The sequence below is a fragment of the Paroedura picta genome, chromosome 1, assembly GCF_049243985.1.
Source record: "Paroedura picta isolate Pp20150507F chromosome 1, Ppicta_v3.0, whole genome shotgun sequence".
Classification (NCBI taxonomy): Eukaryota; Metazoa; Chordata; class Lepidosauria; order Squamata; family Gekkonidae; genus Paroedura; species Paroedura picta.
In genome coordinates, this window is record NC_135369.1 from 180,772,571 (window position 1) to 180,791,064 (window position 18,494).

General features: G+C 43.2%; 1 protein-coding gene across 3 annotated transcripts in view; it reads left to right on the plus strand.

The window, feature by feature from the left end:
- Positions 1–18,494, plus strand: part of MYO16 (myosin XVI) — a 167,649-nt gene that overhangs the window by 119,204 nt on the left and 29,951 nt on the right. For all 3 annotated transcript variants that reach the window (XM_077314411.1, XM_077314418.1, XM_077314403.1), the window contains exons 16-25: positions 1,137–1,284; positions 1,955–2,066; positions 3,988–4,105; positions 5,811–5,882; positions 7,748–7,889; positions 8,860–8,932; positions 10,267–10,419; positions 11,685–11,885; positions 14,795–14,870; positions 18,259–18,434. In XM_077314411.1, the coding sequence (XP_077170526.1) occupies positions 1,137–1,284; positions 1,955–2,066; positions 3,988–4,105; positions 5,811–5,882; positions 7,748–7,889; positions 8,860–8,932; positions 10,267–10,419; positions 11,685–11,885; positions 14,795–14,870; positions 18,259–18,434 (1,271 nt within the window). The remainder of the gene's footprint in view (positions 1–1,136; positions 1,285–1,954; positions 2,067–3,987; positions 4,106–5,810; positions 5,883–7,747; positions 7,890–8,859; positions 8,933–10,266; positions 10,420–11,684; positions 11,886–14,794; positions 14,871–18,258; positions 18,435–18,494) is intronic.

Below are 18,494 nucleotides of genomic sequence, written 5' to 3' on the forward strand. Positions count from 1 at the left end.
AAATATGTCGGGGGGACCTCCGCAGTCAAAATTTTGCAGATCTGTATGTTTATTAGTGTCCTGCTGAAATGTGTCTCTCTGATAAACACAGTGGCTGCAGAAAGGTTCTAATCTGGATTTCTAATCTGGCATGCCGGGTTCGATTCTGTGGTCGCCCATATGCAGCCAGCTGGGTGACCTTGGGCTCACCATCGCACTGATAAAACTGTTCTGACTGAGCAGTGATATCAAGGCTCTCTCAGCCTCACCCACCTCACAAGGTGTCTGTTGTGGGGAGAGGAAGGGAAGGCGAATGTAAGCCTCTTTGAGCCTCCTTTGGGTAGAGAAAAGCGGCATATAAGAACCAACTCTTCTTCTTCTTCTTCTTCTAATCTGGTGAGCCGGGATTGATTCCCTGCTCCTCCATATACAGCTAGTTGGGTGACGTTGTCATAGTCCTGATAGTTCTGTTCTGACTGAGCAGTGATATCAGGGCTCTCTCAGCCTCGCCTCGATCACAGGGTGCCTGTTGTGGGGAGAGGTAAGGGAAGGCAATTGGAAGCCACTATGAGACTCCCTCGGGCAGTAGAAAACGGGATATAAAAACAAAGTATATTATTATTATTATTATTATTATTATTATTATTATTATTATTATTATTATTATTATTATTATTATTATTATTATTATTATTATTATATACCGCTCCAAGGTCCCATCCCTCCCCCCCCAAACTCTAGCCTTCTCAGATGCCACCCCCCTCCCCCCCAAAAAAATGTCCAGGAATTTCCCAACCCAAGAGTTGGCAAACCCATGACTACCTTCCAGCAGAACTGCATTTTTATTGGAGGGCAAGGGAAACTACGTCTGGCCAGAAGGGGGACAGTGCCCCAATGGCGTTTGCATGTGCCCAAGGCTCTACATCCTATGTCAGACATTAAAAAGCCATTGCATTTTATTATTCAGTATGGAGAAGGGAATGGCAAACCACCCCGTATTGAGTCTGCCAAGAAAACGCTATAGGGTGTCACCCCAAGGGTCAGACATGGCTCGGTGCTTGCACAGGGGATACCTTTACCTTTATAGCTAATAACAGCCCATCTCTGCCTCTGAAAAAGTTGACTGAGTGATTCCGTTGTTTTGGCTTTTTTATCAGCTAGGATTTATTCCTACATGCTGGAGAAGTCTTGGGTTGTCATGCAACCTCCCCGACAGAGCAATTTTCTCATCTTCTACTGGCTGATGGACGGCTTGTCCGCGGAGGAGAAGTACGGCTTGCGGCTCAGTAATTTATCTGCCCACAGGTAGGAGATCCACTGTGCTTCTCAGGCAATTACATAAACAGTGTACTGAACAGGGATGCCAGCCTCCAGGGGGGAGCTGGGGATCCCCTGAAATTATAAGCCTCCTCCAGACTACAGAGATTAGTTCCCAGGAGAAAATGGATACTTTGGAGGGTGGACTCTGTGGCACTGTGCCCTGCTAAAGCCTCTTTCTCCATCCCTAATCTCCATCCCCAAATCTCTAGGACTTCCCTAACCTAGATCTGGCAACCCTATCCCCCCATCCTCTGCCGGTGACTAGGGTGGGATTGGGATCCCTAGTATAGAAGGCTGTTATCATTTGAGAGCAGGGTGTGTTTCTTTGTTTGTTTGTTTGTTTGTCTGTTCGTTCGTTCATTCAGTGCTGTTCTTGGGCCAGCTGGCTCACAGTGGTTTACAAGAAATTACCAATAAAGCATACTAAAATAAAGCATACTAAAGCATACTAAAATGATACAACAACCCATTTCATCTCAGCCTAATCCCCATAAAATCCCAACCCAACTCCAAAGACCCCCCACACATAAACAAACAAAACTTACAAAAAATAAAACAGGCAAATTCCAAGAATCATAAATAACGATGTTAAAATTTAAGACTGGATGCTCTAAGATACATTTTCTTGTGCCGATTGTTTTGTCTTCCTGAGTAGGTATTTGAAACAGACGGTGCTAGAAGACACCCCAGCAATGGCAGCCACACAAAACCGAGAGAAATTCATTGTCCTAAAGGAAGCATTGAGTGCCTTGGGATTCAACCATCGGGTAGGGTCTGAAAGTCTGATTTATGCTTTGGCTTCTGTAACATTCATCTGCACCTTTAAAAGAGAAGATCTTTGCCTCAGTCACAGGAGCAGCAAACATAAAACTGAGATGCTCACACAGTAATTGAGAGATGAGGAGTCATTGGCACCATGTTGCTGTGATTGGATTCTGATTGTTCATTATCATTTATTTTTGACATTCCCATTTTGCTTTTCCTAAGTTTAACACAGGATAAAGCCACCCTTCAAATGGGCAAGATCAATGACTACTCAGATACAGGCCTACTCTGTAGTGGCCCCATCCTGCCTGAGGAGGACTCTGCACTTCCCACAAACGATGTAAAACAAAACTGTCCAAGTCAGCAATTTAGAAAGGGACAGAGCTTCATTATAACAGAATAGCTCAGGAAAATATTTCAGCAGAAAGATTAGGGTGCTATCTACACTGGGTTGTTGAAGCTTATTCAGCTCAGTTAAATGAAAACTACCTGCACCTGACCTCGATCTAAACTAATGCTGCTCATTTATTTTTAAGCAATCTGCCCTGATCAGGATTGACCACGTAGTCACACTACTCATTCCCCAGCTTATCCGAGAGTGGATTTTCCCCGCTTCATTGGAGAAATGTGGGACTATCACACTCTCTTTCAAGTGCAGATGTCCTGTTTCTTTCAGATTTTCTCCTCCCCTTCCACTCCAGCCATGCGTCCAGCCATGCTCTGACTTTGTGCAGAGGTCTCTGCTGATTGGTTGGTTTCCAGGAGGACAGCCCCTTTCACTTCTAGTACTTCTGTTTTAGTCCCACCTTCATTTTGTCCCTGCTTTTGTGCAATGAAGACATTTTCCCTGCCTCACGAGCCAGATCTGCTGTTTCGTGCCTCCATCACCCTGACTGCAGTTTATCAAACACAAAACTCCCTGTTATGACTAATAAAAGGGAGCCAGATTAGTGTAGTGGTTAGGAACAGCAGCCTTTAATCTGGAGAACCAGGTTTGATTCCCTACTCCTCAACCGCATTCAGCCAGTTGGGTGATCTTGGGACAGTCACAATTCTCTCAGAGCTCTCTCAGCCACACCTGCCTCACAGGATGTCTGTTGTGGGGTGAGGAAGGAAAGGCAATTATATGCCACTTGAGGCTTCTTTGAGTAGTAAAAAGGATACAAAAAACAGCTCCCTCTCTAATAAATTAAAAACTACTAACAGACCAAGACAAAATTCTTTGTTTTCAGCCCTGCAGGATAAAAAAGTCTTCTATATTTTTAAAGGCTTTCAGGGAAAAATCATCTAGACCAGTGGTCCCCAACCTTTTTATCAGCGGGGACCACTCAATGCTTGACAATTTTACTGAGGCCCGGGGGGGGGGGGTAGTTTACTCCTCTACTCTCAACCACTGCCCTAACGCTCTCTGATCGCTATGGTAATGTTTAAACATCCCTTCAAAATAAGATACAGACACGCCACAACAATGAACATAAGGAACATTTTATTTTCATGGAAATTTTAACTCATGACAATGACAACTCAATGGGAACCCTGAGCTTGTTTCTCAGCAACAAGATAGTCCCATCTGGGAGTGATGGGAGACAATGACACCCAAAGTGTGTTGTAAAGGGCCGGGGGGGATGTAGTAAAGGGCCGGGGGGGAGGGAGAAGGTGTCCTTTGTGGCCCACCTTCAGTTAGTTGACAGACCGCATGTGGTCCACAGCCCACAGGTTTGGGATTGCTAATCTAGACAATTAGATGTCTATAAGTGACTTTTTCTCCAAAGTTATGTTTAAATGTGGGCTTTATAACAAAAAATTGCTTGCATTTTCTTTTGAAGTAGTTGCGCATTTTAAGATTCATGTATTCGTTGTAAGGCATTTTTCATTAGAACGACCAGTGATATTCCACTCTAATTGTGCATGCAATTTGTGCAGGAAGTGGAGAATCTGTTTGTAATTCTCTCCTCGATTCTGCATCTTGGAGATATCCGGTTCACAGCGCTGTCAGATGCTGAGACAGCATTGGTGTCAGACCTGAAGCTCCTGGAACAAGGTCAGTAGCATATGACCTCACAGCATAGCCTTTGCTTCTGAAAGCACAGGAAATCCCAGGGCACTGGGGGGGGAGGGGTGTTATAAAGAAGTCCAAATCTCAGTGTTGAAGGTTCATATATTCATTGCAAAATTTTACATTTGATTGTTTTTCCTATTCACCTTAATACCTCAAAATGCTATAAACCACATAACCTTTGCAAAAAAGAAAAAAAAAGTCTTGAAAAACATTAATGGATTTGGGTTTTTTTTTAAGGAATCAAATTAAGCTGTTGAATCCGTAGGATTTGTATGTGTCAGCCTTTTTCAACCTTTTGACTGTGGAGGTACCGCTGAAATATTTTTCAGGCTGCAAAGTATCAGAAGGTCATGTGATATGCCCCCCTCTGTGATATGCCCCCCAGAATTGAGAGGATCTTTGCCCAGCAAAGACATAAGCCCCTCCCCTTCACTGGCCACTTTGGGAGGGGGTGGGTTAATTTGCCCAAATAAGAGTCGATTTTTTAAAAAAGAAAACCTTTTTATTTCCTCTTCACTCAGAGCTAGAAACTGCAGGCACAGAGTGGGAGGGCTCTCTCCGGCTGCCATTTTGAGAACCCCCACTACGCAATACCATCGACGGGCCTTCATGTTACAATACGACACCGTAGTTGGGAAAACCTGGCTTAGATGTATAATTGCATCAGTGCTCAACACCAGATGGCCAATACCAACACCCACTTATATCCAGCCACCCTGGAAGGCATGTGGAGATCTCCTGCATTCCACACTGTTCCCACAGCACATTCCAGGGCTGGCCAACCTGCAGGATTCGCCCGGACAGTAAGAATAGTTCTGTAATGGAACTGGCTTGCTAGGGAGGTGGTGAGCTCTCCCTCACTAGCAGCCTTCCAGCAGTGGCTGGATGAACATTTGTCAGGGGTGCTTAAGACCAGGCTTTCTCAACCAGGTTTTCATGAAACCCTGGGGTTTCTTGATGGCCTTGGGTTTCCAGAATGGGTGGGAGTTAACTAATTTTTAATATATATATATATATATATATATATATATATATATATATATATATATATATATATATATATATATATATATATATATATATATATATATATATATATATATATATTGTTAAACATTTATCGGGTTGTATGACCATATATGGTCACGTTGACCTGCTCCCCCTCCCCAAATGGCCAATAGTGGGCCTGGAGGGAGTGGGGAGGGGAGGGGCCCCAGTTGGGCACTTTGCATACCATTAAACAAACCACGTGACCCACTATTGCCTGTTCCCACTAGTGTTAATAAACGTGAACCCTTTAATGACAGACAGCGGCTGACTCTTGCTCATAGACAAAAGGCCCACAGTTTTCATCCCCAGCAGGAAGAAAAGCAGCTGGTGGGACATAGGTCCACCACTCTCTAGGTAAGGCCCAGAGATCTGGTGTTACAACTGAGCTCCAGGCTACACAGATCTTTGCCAGTGGAGAAGCTGGGTGCTTTGGAGGGTGAATGGTATAGCCTTGAACCACGTGGAAAGGCAGGAGAAATGTTATAGTAAATGAATAAAACAGTGCTAGGGGGACAGGAAGCCTCTCCCCCCTCTTCTCTTCTTCCATCCCCTAAAAGGATCACAGTTTATCTCCCTCTGCTCTTTGCGCCACTGCAGTTTCCACCTCACAAACGTTTCTGTGCTTTTTCCTTTGCAGTTGCAGAAATGCTGCAGGTGTCCCCAGATGACCTCGCCTCTGCCTTAACCTCAGATGCACAATATTTTAAAGGTAAGACATGAAACTGACAGGAGTTTGATGGAACTGGTTCCCCTTGTGTCCGCTGCTTGACTGTCACATTCAGAAAGATTCCCCCTCCCCCCGATTATCAATGGTTATTGGAATTGCCTGCTCCCCAAACAGGCTCTGCATCGGAGATGGATCTATGTCCTATTTTCAGCCTTTATCATCTTGGTGCTTCAACCTTCTATAGTGGGAAGAACTGTGACCCATGATCTGATGTACACAGTTGCTATTATATATTAACTAGTTAAAAGGCCATTGTATTGCAAAATACAATGGGTGCTAGGGCCACCCTCCCCCACCCCGTTCTTTTCCCGGCAGCAGTCAAGGGCAGACGGGCGGTGAGTGTGCCAGAGTGCTCCCCACCAGGTTTGTGAGGGGTGGGGGTGAGCAAAGCTGTGTGTGCACAGCTCTGGCCTGTGGACCAGAAGCAGAGGCCGGACTAGCTCCGCCCAGGATGCCTCCACTCAAATATTAGAACAGCTAAGTGTTAAAGATATGATATACATATTTTCCAGCTTCAGTTAAGTACAAGCACATATCCTCCTAAAGCTGGGCTTCTGACCACATGTACTCAATGTGGAAACTGTGCAAATGGCCCTGGTAGTGATGGAGAGTACTGTCAAATCACAGCTGACATGGCAAACTTGTAGGGTGTTCAAGCAAAAGATAAACAGAGGTGACATGGTTAAAGAGTGGCAAACTCCTCCTTCACATGCAGTCAGCTCGGAACATGCAGGCTGACCTTCAACTCGTCATAGCTCTCTTAGAGCTGTTCTCATGGACTATCTGTTGTGGGTGTCTGTTGTGGGGAGAGGAAGGGAAAGGTGTTTGTAAGTTGCTTTGGGACTTCTCCTTTGGGCAGTGAAAAGCGGGATATATTTTTTTAAAAAACAGCTCTTCTTCTACCTCTATTTAGCATCCCTGAGTTCCCTTGGTGGTCTCCTATCTAAATACCAACCCTGCTTAGCTTCTGAGATGGGAAAAGATCAGGTCAGCCTAGACCATTCAGGTCAGGATGATTGTGGCCCTGTGGACATGCATATTGAGAGGAATGTGGGTAATTGGCTACCCTAGGTGCCAGTCTGCTCCTGGATGGCCCTGTCAGGTGTAGCAAGCAGGAGAGGGGGATGCATCAGCTGAAGTGGGGTCCAGGTATAGTTGATGGTGCAGGGCCACTTGCTCCTGCCATCTGACATTTGAGTTGTGTGTTTTAGAGAACCAACTAAGTGTCGTGGTTAAGAGCAGCGGCCTCTAATCTGGAGAACTGGGCTTGATTCCCCACTCCTCCATGTGCAGCCAGCTGGGTGACCTTGGGCCAGTCACAATTCTCTCAGAGCTTCCTCACCTCCACCTCCCTCGTAGGGTGTTTGTTGTGGGGAGAGAAAGGAAAGATGTTTGTAAGCTGCTTTGAGACTCCTTCGGGTAGTAGAAAGAGGAGTACAAAAACCCAGCTCCTCTTCTTCTTCCTCTTCTTCTTAATTGAACCTGCATTGAAGGCCTCAGTAAGCTTAAGACTTTTATTAATTAAAAATATCCAAGTTAAGGCAATTGAATAAACTCACTTACCTTATCTGGGAACCACAAGTAGTGAAAGGTAGAAGACCCTCTGCCTGGGAAAGCCTCCAAGATTCTGCTATTTTTTTTTTAAGACCTCATTAATAACAGAAGCTGGTCACCAAGGAAAAGCCCATGCAGGGCTTCCAGTTCTGTGGATGCTGCAGTATCCTTTCAATGGAGGGGATGGGAGAAGGTTTCTTTGAGCACAAGATTCTTCAGCTGATCCTGGAAATAAGTTCCATTCCACGAAAAGAGTTTGGTCTGCTCATCGCTTTTTTTCTTTGCTTTCCCAGGTGACATGATAATAAGGAGACACACAATCGAGCTTGCCGAGTTCTACCGGGATCTTTTGGCAAAGTCACTCTATAGCCGTCTGTTTAGCTTTTTGGTGAACACCATCAACTACTACCTCCAGAGCCAAGAGGGACACAGCAGGTAGCCACACCTGAGTTTCAAAGGAAACCCAGCACACACTATTTTTATGATAGCCTATAAAATGGAGGAGAGGAGAATGATGTAAGCCCCTTTGGCCCTCCATTGGGAAAAAGTTGGATATAAAATCTTCTGTTCCATAAATAGAGCTGGAGAGGGATGGTGGGAGGAGTTGGGACTCACCGCCTACCTGATTGGGCCCCTGGGGAGTCACTCACCCGGAGCGTCAATCAGGCAGGGGATGGGCTGCCCCTAACTGCCTCCACCTCTATGATTGGCCCTTGGGGAGAGCACTCGCCCCCCAGGGGACCAATCAGGTAGGGGACATGCTATCTCCAACTGCCTCCTCCTCCACCTTCTAGCCGCATGAGGAAGCAGCAGGTGGTCCCAGCCCAAGCAGCCCCACCACAGCCTCAACAGGCTGCATCCCCTCCCCCATGAAAATAGCCAAGAGAAAAAGTGATTAGTTAAATGGCCAATTATGCCAACAGTTTAGGACTAAGGTGGGGGGAGGAGAAAATGACCTTGTAGCTTGAAAGTTTGTAAGTGAAAGAAAGATCTAAAGCAGTATATGTCAATGGAGCAATGGCTTATTGATATTTATCTAATAATCCAGCAGCTGCATTAGTTGCCTATATGTCCCCCCCCCCAAATGCTTTGATCTCCTAACACCAGCATGCTGGTGGTCCCTGGCCTTAAAGACGTGTGTTCGGCCTCGACCAAATCTAGGGCCTTTTTGGCCTGGGTTCCAGTCTGGTGCCAGAGCAATGGTCCATCTCATTTAGCATCCTCTTTGGAACAAGTTTTACGTGAAGAATTGTGTGCTGGGTGCAAAGGCCCAAACATCCCTTTTGCTGTTTCCCAGCACTGCTCTTCAAAGCTTTTCTGCCTGTGAATACAGGTGTTTTGTTTAGTAATCATAGCTTCCTTGAATCCATGTCTCATTCCCTGTTTTCATGTGTTTGTATTTCAGCGACCAGGTGCTTCCAATCGGAATATTGGATATCTTTGGCTTCCAAGAATTCCCAGAGAACAATTTTGAGCAGGTGTGCTGCATTTCCTGACGAATCATGAGACTTATTATGACTAAGCATCTAATGAGCCTTAAGAAAAAGAAAACAAGCATTTGCTTGCAATAGGGAATTAATCCTTCTGCTTGCCCAGTGTTTAAAAAAGCAAGATGGCTGCATTAGGAAGCAATTAAGATTAGCTGCATTGTTTCCTCTGAGCCAGCCCCGTATGCAGAACCCATCTGAGCTGCACACATACACACAAACACCATCCTGCCACTGGATATATTTCATTGGATTTCACCTGCGGAGACATTTCCTTGAGAAAATGGCCCCATGACTTGACTTTTTGACCCCAGTCCTTCCTAGCTGGTAATATTTAATGATAAGAGTAAGCTGGTCATAGGGGAACATAATAATGAATTCGACTTTGTCATCATGATGTAAGCCAGCTACTTTGAAAGAAGAAATTGTGAACTCGGTTCCCCTGTGCCCAACATGGTGGTGGAAAGGGCGTCAGGTCACCACTCCATAGGATTCTATAATGCGCTCCTCATGCTCACTTTTGGCAGCCCATATACTAAAATTGGAACGATACAGAGAAGGTTAGCATGGCTAATGCGCTCCCCCAAAACACAAAAAATAACCCAGCAAACCACTAAAAGATTGGCTCCCCCATCAAAGATTGGCTCCCCATCACTGCTTGAGAGCAGAACATGAGCAGAAGTGGTAATAGTTTTAATCTTCAAGGCCATCTGTGGCCTGTCACTTCATGCTCCTCTGCAGGGCTCTGCTGGTGCTAATCTGCTGGTAGTCCCTGGACCACAAGAGGTATGCCTGCTTTGACCAGAGCCAGGGCCTTTTTGGTCCTGGCCCAGACCTGATGGACCGAGCTCCCAGAAGAGCTGCAATCCCTGGTGGAGCTTTCACAGTTCCACAAGACCTGAAAAACTGAGCTGTTCCACCAGGCATTTCCACCTGGGCAGTGAAGATCTGGGGCCCCTCCTTGACTTAGCAGGAACAGCAGGCTTCTCCCCATGTACATCTCCCCTGAGACATTAGGTGGGACGTGATTTGGGGGAGGGGAATGAGGGTTAATGTTTTGCCACTTGGGAGGATGGTGGTTTGAAAGTTGAATAATTGATTTATTATTTTATTGTGGGGTTGTATTACTCATAACTCTCCACAAGCCAGCTTGTTGGGAACGGCAAGCAATAAGTCAAATAAATAAGTGGGTGGGTGGGTGGATGGATGGATGTTCAACCACCCCCAGGCAACACAAATGTAAGCAAGACGCCAAAAGATGAACTCCATTATCAGCTACCTTTCTTCTACTTGGCCTCCATTTTTCTCTCTGTGTCTCACAACAGCTTTGTGTCAACATGACGAATGAGAAACTTCACCAATATATCAATGAAGTGCTTTTCCTGCAGGAGCAAGCAGATTGTAAACAAGAGGGGATTCCGATGGAAACAGCATATGCTGCCACTAGCAACACCGAGATCCTGGATTTTTTCCTTCAGGTAGGTTGCAGATCCCAGCTGGTGGGGAAAAGTAAGGTCAAGTCATAGCTGACTTAGAGCTGCCCCACAGGGTTTCCCAGGTGAGATGGTAGTTTGCCATTGCCCGTCTCTGGACTTTCTCAGTCATCTCCCAGTCTGAGTACTAACCATGGCTGACCCTGCTTAGATTCCAGACTAGGGATATGTGCTTCAGCTCGGCTTGGCTACCTCGGTGATCACTGAAGCCTGAGGCAGCAAATAGGAGGCCAGCACCATGATGCGGAGAGGAGGGGTGGCAGCGGCAGCCACCCCTCCTCTCCATGCTGTGGCGCTGGCCTCCTACGAGCTGCCTTGGGCTTTGATAATAGCCAAGGGGGCCAAGCCGAGCCGAAGCGCAAATCCCTATTCCAGACTGGGCTAGCCAGAGCCACCCAAGGCAGGGTAGATCCCAGCTACCTTCACTAATTTAATGACTCAGAGGAGAATGGTTTTCAACTCTGCATATTTAAGTGCAAAATACGCAGAGGGATGAAACATTCATGCTTCAAGATACAGAAGAGCTTTTCTCATAAGTTAGAGAAAACTTTCTCAACTTTTTTACCCTTGAGAAACCCCTGAAACTTCAGGCTTCGAGAAACCCCAGAAGTGGCTCAATTATGCAGAAGATGGTTGGGTAACATAGCTGTGTGCATCACTGGCCATTTTATATCACTTGATAAACGTTTAACACATTGAAATAATATATTAAAAATTAGTTAACTCTCACCCATTTGGAAAACCTTCCAGGGTTTGGTGAAACTCTGAGCTAGAGTGAACATGCTTGCAATCCATGTCCAGTGTGCACTTTTTAAAACCTGTTTGTCAATTAATTTTCGCATTCCAGTCAAGATGTGCTGAAATCACACATGTACCCAGGTACAGAACCCTGTGGCCTGGATTAGGAGCCATCCCTAGTTGCCACAAAAGCGAACTGCAGTAATATCAAATGGTCTCAGAACTTGTTGACTGGGACATTTTACCTCAGGGAAGACTATGTTTCCTTGCTCGTGATTTAAGGAGCGAAACAGGGGGACATTCATAGCGAGTCACAAATTTTGCTACATTGGTTGAAGTGAAGCATTTTCAACAAAGAGAGATTAATTTTTTGTGTATTTCTATCTTATTTAATAAGAAAGGAGGGAGGGAAGCCTGTTTCGCTTCACATAAGAAGATTCTACAAAACCTGAGGAGATATAAGATATAAAAATAAGGTCGTTCGTCTTCTTTTTTCCCTTTTTCCTTTTCAGAAGCCTTCTGGGTTTTTGTCAATGCTAGATGAAGAGAGCCAGTCTTCCTGGTCAGGGGAAAAGAGTCTTTTGAAACGCCTCCAGTCCTACTTGGACACTTCCAGTGCCAAAACCATTTATTCCTCCACCAAAGATGGCAATGGCAATATCACCTCAAAAGATCAGGGTCCTGCATTCACTGTGATACATTTTGCGGGGCGGGTAAGTTCCTCATCCCCATGTGGGGCCAGCCAAGAAAGAGAGTGATGGGGGAAGGGAACACCTAGAGGTGGTTCTGTTGTGATCTTGCAAACTGTGCCATTCCTTATTCCTTACAGCAAATACCCATGGGAGATTATTGTTAAATTGAACCGTATTTTTGAAATAGTTTTGCTGTTTTGATTAATCAGTTCTTATATTGCTTTTAGAGCCTCTTGTGGCACAGAGTGGTAAGGCAGCAGACATGCAGTCTGAAAGCTTTGCCCATGAGGCTGGGAGTTCGATCCCAGCAGCCAGCTCAAGGTTGACTCAGCCTTCCGAGGTCGGTAAAATGAGTACCCAGCTTGCTGCTGGGGGGTAAAACAGTAATGACTGAGGAAGGGAATGGCAAACCACACCGTATTGAGTCTGCCATGAAAACGCTAGAGGGCGCCACCCCAAGGGTCAGACATGACTCAGTGCCTGCACAGGGGATACCTTTACCTTTACCTTTTTATATTGCTTTTATCCTGTTTACATAAATTTGATTGTTGTAACCCACTCTGAGTCTTCAGAGAGAGTTGCGAAGTCGTGTCCGACCCATCGCGACCCCCCCACAATAATATTGTTATTAAAAGGCACAGTAAGTTATTCTTGTCCACACTGTTTTATTAACTGACGAGGCACTAATTAATTGCACGAGGGCATGAATGGGGAGAGAGAGACCCTCTTTTGGCTAAGGAAAGGGCCACTATGAGTGTTGACCAGTAAGATTTGTAAAAGACATTAAGTGAACACTGAATTTTCCTCTCCAATGTGAGGACCTGTACGAATGCAGGAGATGTTAGACATACCTACTGGTCTCTGTATGAGGGCAGATGCATCCTGTATCAAGGATGTAGGACAACCACCCGTTCTGTTCTTGAGTCCAGGGGCTCATGGGAATTGAGATCCATGGACATCTGGAAAGTCACAGTTTGGCCACCCCTGACCTAGATGGTCTAAACCAAGTTGAGAGAAGTCTGTTCTAGCCAGAACATCTGCCTTTGGGGGCCTGTGTGTGCATGTGACCCAACTGTATATTGAATCCATCCAATACTATATGGAAAATAATTGCAAGAATAAAGAATATATTAGAGGGCTTCAAACAGGATAAATGGGAGCCTCAAGTAACGGAGGCAGACAAAGAATCCAATAATAATAGTAATAACAATAAAGTACTTCCAGGCAAAAACCCATACACAACAAAAGTGCTAAAATTGCACAAGTGACAAGTATTATTTGAGCCACTAAAACTGTGATTAACTTTGCACTGGATTCTGACACCAGTCCTCATGCCCTTGCAAATTGGGAAGGATTTGTCATCCAATATATTGGTCAACTGTGAAGATGTCCTCAGTCATGTGAAAAGGTTTCTAGATTCCTGTTGGTCAACTGGGAAAGAAAGACTTTGTTTGTTTATTTATTATTTAGATTTATATACCTGCACCTCCCAGTTACTGACAATAGAAAAAAGCCCCTTGTACAAAAGTCCAACTATGAATGTATATTGTACAAACAATGTAAATTATTATTACACAACATATAACTTTATTAAATAGTTCTTCACTTATAGGGAAAAATTCCGCTACAACTATACACAAGAAGCTAAATACTGGCTCACATATAAGTACCTTTAAAAATCATTAAAATGATAAAACAGATTTCAAGTATGCTGATAAAGCTTACTTGCAGATGTTGCATTGTATGTCTGGATTCCATTTGTTCCAGGGGGAGGATTTTTTGGGCTCTTTTGGGACAAGGCCAGCTTGATGTTGTTCTTTAAATTACTGGCTCCAACCAAACGCCTTGCTGAAGAGCTCTATTTTGCAGGCCTTTCTGTTGCATTCCAATAAAACATATGTAAATAATATGCATTTTAGATCAATTTATTTATTTTAGCTAGGGTTTTTGCATGTTTAAATTGGACCGAGAAATCAATAATTTTGATTTTCCCAAATAATTTTCTAGCTAAATGTAACTAGGGCAAAGATCAGCAAATAACATATTGAAATTCTATCGAACAAAGGGCAGATTCTTTATACCAGCAGCCCTGAAACTATACTCTGCTAAATCTCTAGCCCAACTCATGGTGCAATTTTGGGTGCTCTGATATCAGATACTATCAAGCTTGAAAGGGTCCAGTCTAAATTCCTTTAAGCACTCCTCCAACTTCCAACCTGTGTAACCAACTCCGTGGTGCATCTGGAAACAGGAATGTTAATGGTCCAAGACAAAATCTGCCTCTTAGCAATAGGAATGTGGCTGAAATTAATACATAACCCACAGGGTATAGTTTCTTTAACCCTGAATGACAACTTCCAATCATCTTGGACTAAGGCTGTTCACAGAGGAATCCAAAGTCTGGGCTTCTCCATACACTTATTATCCAAATTAACTCATGATCAAGCTGCATCATTAGTTAAGCAGTGGATACAGGACAATCGATATCAACTGGACCTGACTAAAATTCCAACTTTTTTGGACCCAGTTAAAACAAGATATGTTCTGTCCCTTGCCACTTATCTGTCTCAGCAGGTAATAAGTAAACAAAGGAGGGCATTTACCCTTGCAAGATAATCCGTCTTGATTTCAGCTCTTGTAGAGAGTCACTGTAAGAACATTCCCCTTACACTGAGACAATATTTTTGCAGGAGTCGCTGTAGATTGAGCAAAGAGGATGCTAAATGATGAGTCCCCCCAGGTGACAACTCAGCTGACTAAGTTTTGTGCCACCGCCATAAACATCCGATAGTAGCATAATTTTAAGTTCTATGTTATGATCTGTTTTAAATTCTATTATATTAAAGGACCATATTCTTTTGGTCTTTTATGTATTAACTTCATATAACTTGGTCTGAACAACTGTAATAAAGTTTGAATCTGAATTGCAGGTAACTTACAATGTTACTGGAGCTATTAGTAAAAACAAAGATTCTCTCTCTCAAAGTCTTCTGTTTGTAATGAAAAGTAAGTATGTTTTCCTGTTATCACTTCTTGAAAATGTGTCTGTACTATATTCTAATTATTAGCATAATTCAGTAAGATGTCAACTCTTAAATAACTAGTACAAATGCTTCTGTTATAAACTGAAAAACAGCAGTGCAATTCACAACGGAAATGTTCAGATTTACCTTTGTAAACGTGAGATTTAGGAACATTTTTTTAAAATACAATCAAGGCACCTTTTCAAAAATGAAATAAAAATTTTTATATCCTATAAATATTGTGGCACTTAGGGAGAAGGACTAACATTTTAATTGGAATGATAGCCCCTGAAAAGTGAAAGATAAATGGATATGTTTGTTACTATTTGAGTTAAAACAGTACAGAGTGGAATCCAAAATTGTTTTAAACCCACAAATCTCACAAAGTGGGATGATTTTTGTCAGTTTTTCTTGCTACAACACATTAAACTTTCCAAAGTGTTGTACCTGAAGGGCAGAGGCCAAAGAGAGCAATCCTAAACAGGTTTACTCAGAATTAAATCTTCTGTTGTCTAATTAAATAAATAAACAGATTCAGAAAACCTTTATTGGCATAAAATTATTATTATTAATTAAATTTATAACCCACCCTCCTAAGTCTCCATATGCACAGACAACAAAAGTAAAATTTTCAAATAGAGGCATATAAATAATAATGGAAGTGCCTTATAATACAACCAGTCTATATTAGAGAGAGGTTTGTCCTTGAAATAATCAGTAGGAGGATAGCCCTTTAAGGGGATAGTCATCTAGTACTTGTAAGTATGATAGCATTGACCTATATGACCAAGATATAGTCCACTGCCTGGGTGAACAAGTCCTATACAAAGATTAAAAGTTAATGATATTCATCAACTTATAGAAAAGTTTTTGCTAGTAAAGCCAAAAATCATTGTGGGTTTTAACCTTCTCTCTATGGTATTCTCATTATTATAGCTAAATTTATACCCAAATATTTGAAGGGATAAGCTTTTCTCAATTTGGTTGCCTTTCACATTCCGCTGGTGTTTGCAGCTTGCTTTAGCAATAACTAAAAGCTTGGTTTTCTCATAAATTATACGAAGATGCTTTTCAGCACAGTAGTTTATAAAGGTTCCAAGGTATCTCATTAGGCCAATTCATGTTATTGATAGAATGATAGTATTATCTACATACAATAAAAGCAGTATGGAGCATGACTACCAATGGAGGATGGCTGTTAGTTCTCCCAAGATAAGCAGGGAGATAACTAAGGAAAAGGTTAAATAAGTGGGAGGCAAGAATGCATCCTTGCTTCACTCCAATATTAATGGAAATTTTAGCCATTAAATTCCCCTCTTTTGTGTATTTAACTTGACAGGAATTATTATGATGCAGTTGTTTTAGTAGGTACAATAAGTAATCATCAATGTTTAAAACTGCACATTTTTGCCACAGTTTTTCTCTTGGGATGGAATCAAAGGCTGTCAAAAGATCAATAAATGCTACAAACTATTTCCCTCTCATTGGGTTTGAATATTTCCCAGTAAGAGTGGATAAAACAACACAATGATCAAGTGTAGTGCAGACTTTCCTAAATCCTATTTGTTCTGGCTCTAATATATTGTTATCACAAATCTAGCTAGAAAGTTTAATAGCTAGATATTTTGCCTAAAGTTTGCCTATTATTGACAGTATAAGCTGATGGGACAATAGTTCCCTGGAAGACTGATGCTACCTTTTTTAATATATGGGCAAAATAATAGAGTTTAGCCAGGCTTCTGGGATTTGACCTGACACATCAATTTAAGTAAATAAATTTTCCAGTGGTTGTGCCCACCAATTAATGAAAGGAATGAACATTTCTGGAGATATTCCATCTGGACCAGGCGATTTGCGAGACAACAGTCTTGATCAATTTGCTGATTTCTACAGGTTATACCTTTAGCCAAGTGGGGAGAGTGGGATTATCTAATTAGGTTTAACCTTGGAAAGTGTCTTTGAGATTGCAGCCCCAGAGAGAATTTGCCATGGGAAGGAGGAACTGGCAAAAGATTCCCCTTCGTTCTGGTGTGGAATGACCACTGGATTCAACATCTAAAGATTTGGTCCTTAATAGAATTGCCAGTTCTAGGTGGGGAAATGACTGAAGATTTTGGAGGTGGAGCCTCGGGTCTGAGTTTGGAGAGGGGAGATACCTGAGCAGGATATAATGTCATAGACTCCATTCCACAAATCAGCCATTTTCTCCATGGAAATTGTTGTCAGGAGAGCAATGGAATCTCCAGATTGCTCAGCCTCACTTGGAGGTTGTAATAGAAATTTAGCATATGTCTAAAACAAGATGATAATCAGACAAATATTATCTATATAGGTTGGCTGAAAGGAAAGATTAGTTATGATCTGATGTCATGCAAATGACTCTCTCGTCTTGAGACTATTGCACAAAAGGCTACCCTTTTCTGAAAGAAAAGAGAACCTCTGCTTTTTGAAACCAAAGGAATAAAATGGGTTTAGGAAGCTGTCTAGCGAGCAAATATGTATAACAGACCTCGGGCTTCCAACTCCTGGATAATTATTACCCTGGGATAGAGGATACGGTTTGGGGAGGGAAGGTTCCTCAGCATAGCATAGTGCTATAAAGTCTATCTGCCAAAGCAGCCATTTTCTCCAGGGGAGCTGCCTCTGTAGGTTGGCAGCTCTAGTTGAGATGGTGGCCATGGTTGGTTTGGATCCAGGCAGAGCCAGCTCTGCCACATCTCACCTTCCTCTGATGCCATTAGTCCATTCACTTCCCCAGTGGTTGGGAGTATGCGCTACGGCTGCTCCATGCTTCACCACTTTGTATTATCATGGATTTCTTCCATTGCTGTTCAGCTCGGAAGTCGGAACTGATTACTTCCATTCCACGACACTGTCTCCGAGAAAGTGTGCGTGTGCACACGAAAACTCATACCCTGAATAAAACTTTGTTGGGCTTAAAGTGGCCACTGAACTCTAAATTTGTCCTGCAGCTCGGAACATATCCCTTTTCTATTGTTTTCATGCCATTGAATGGCAGATACCGTACAGCAAACATCTGGGACCAGAAGAAAATCATGAGCTTTTCCCTGTGACATTGAGTCGCTTTGTGTTCTCGGCGACGTTGATGGCCATTTTTAACTTGAGCACAAAGAGTGGATGCTGATGGGCGACAGCTATGAATAAATGCAAGCTAATGGCATGAAAGCAAAATGAAGCACACCTAAAATAGCCAGAAATGCATCAAAAGGGATCTAATTTGTGGGTCCTTTCACGCCGAAGCTTGGGCATCCTTTTGCTTTAATGGCCGGCTCCCGCTGTGCATCTCTCATTCTTTTGCCTGTGTTTTTGAACAGCACCGATGCTAACACATTCTGCTTTGTGTTTCTCAGCTAGTGAAAATGTTGTCCTCCATCAACTCTTCCAGTCGAAGCTGACCCAGACCGGGTCCCTGGTCTCCCCATACCATCCTTTTAAGATGAAAGGCTCGAAAGCGGCCTTGTTCAACAGTAAAAACTCCGGAGCGTTCACAAGCAGAGAGGCAAAGAAATACATGGAAGTCAGTAAAGTAAGAGTTTAGAATGTTGTCTCCTTGAAGTCACTGAAATGCAGTTTGCTGCAGTGGCCA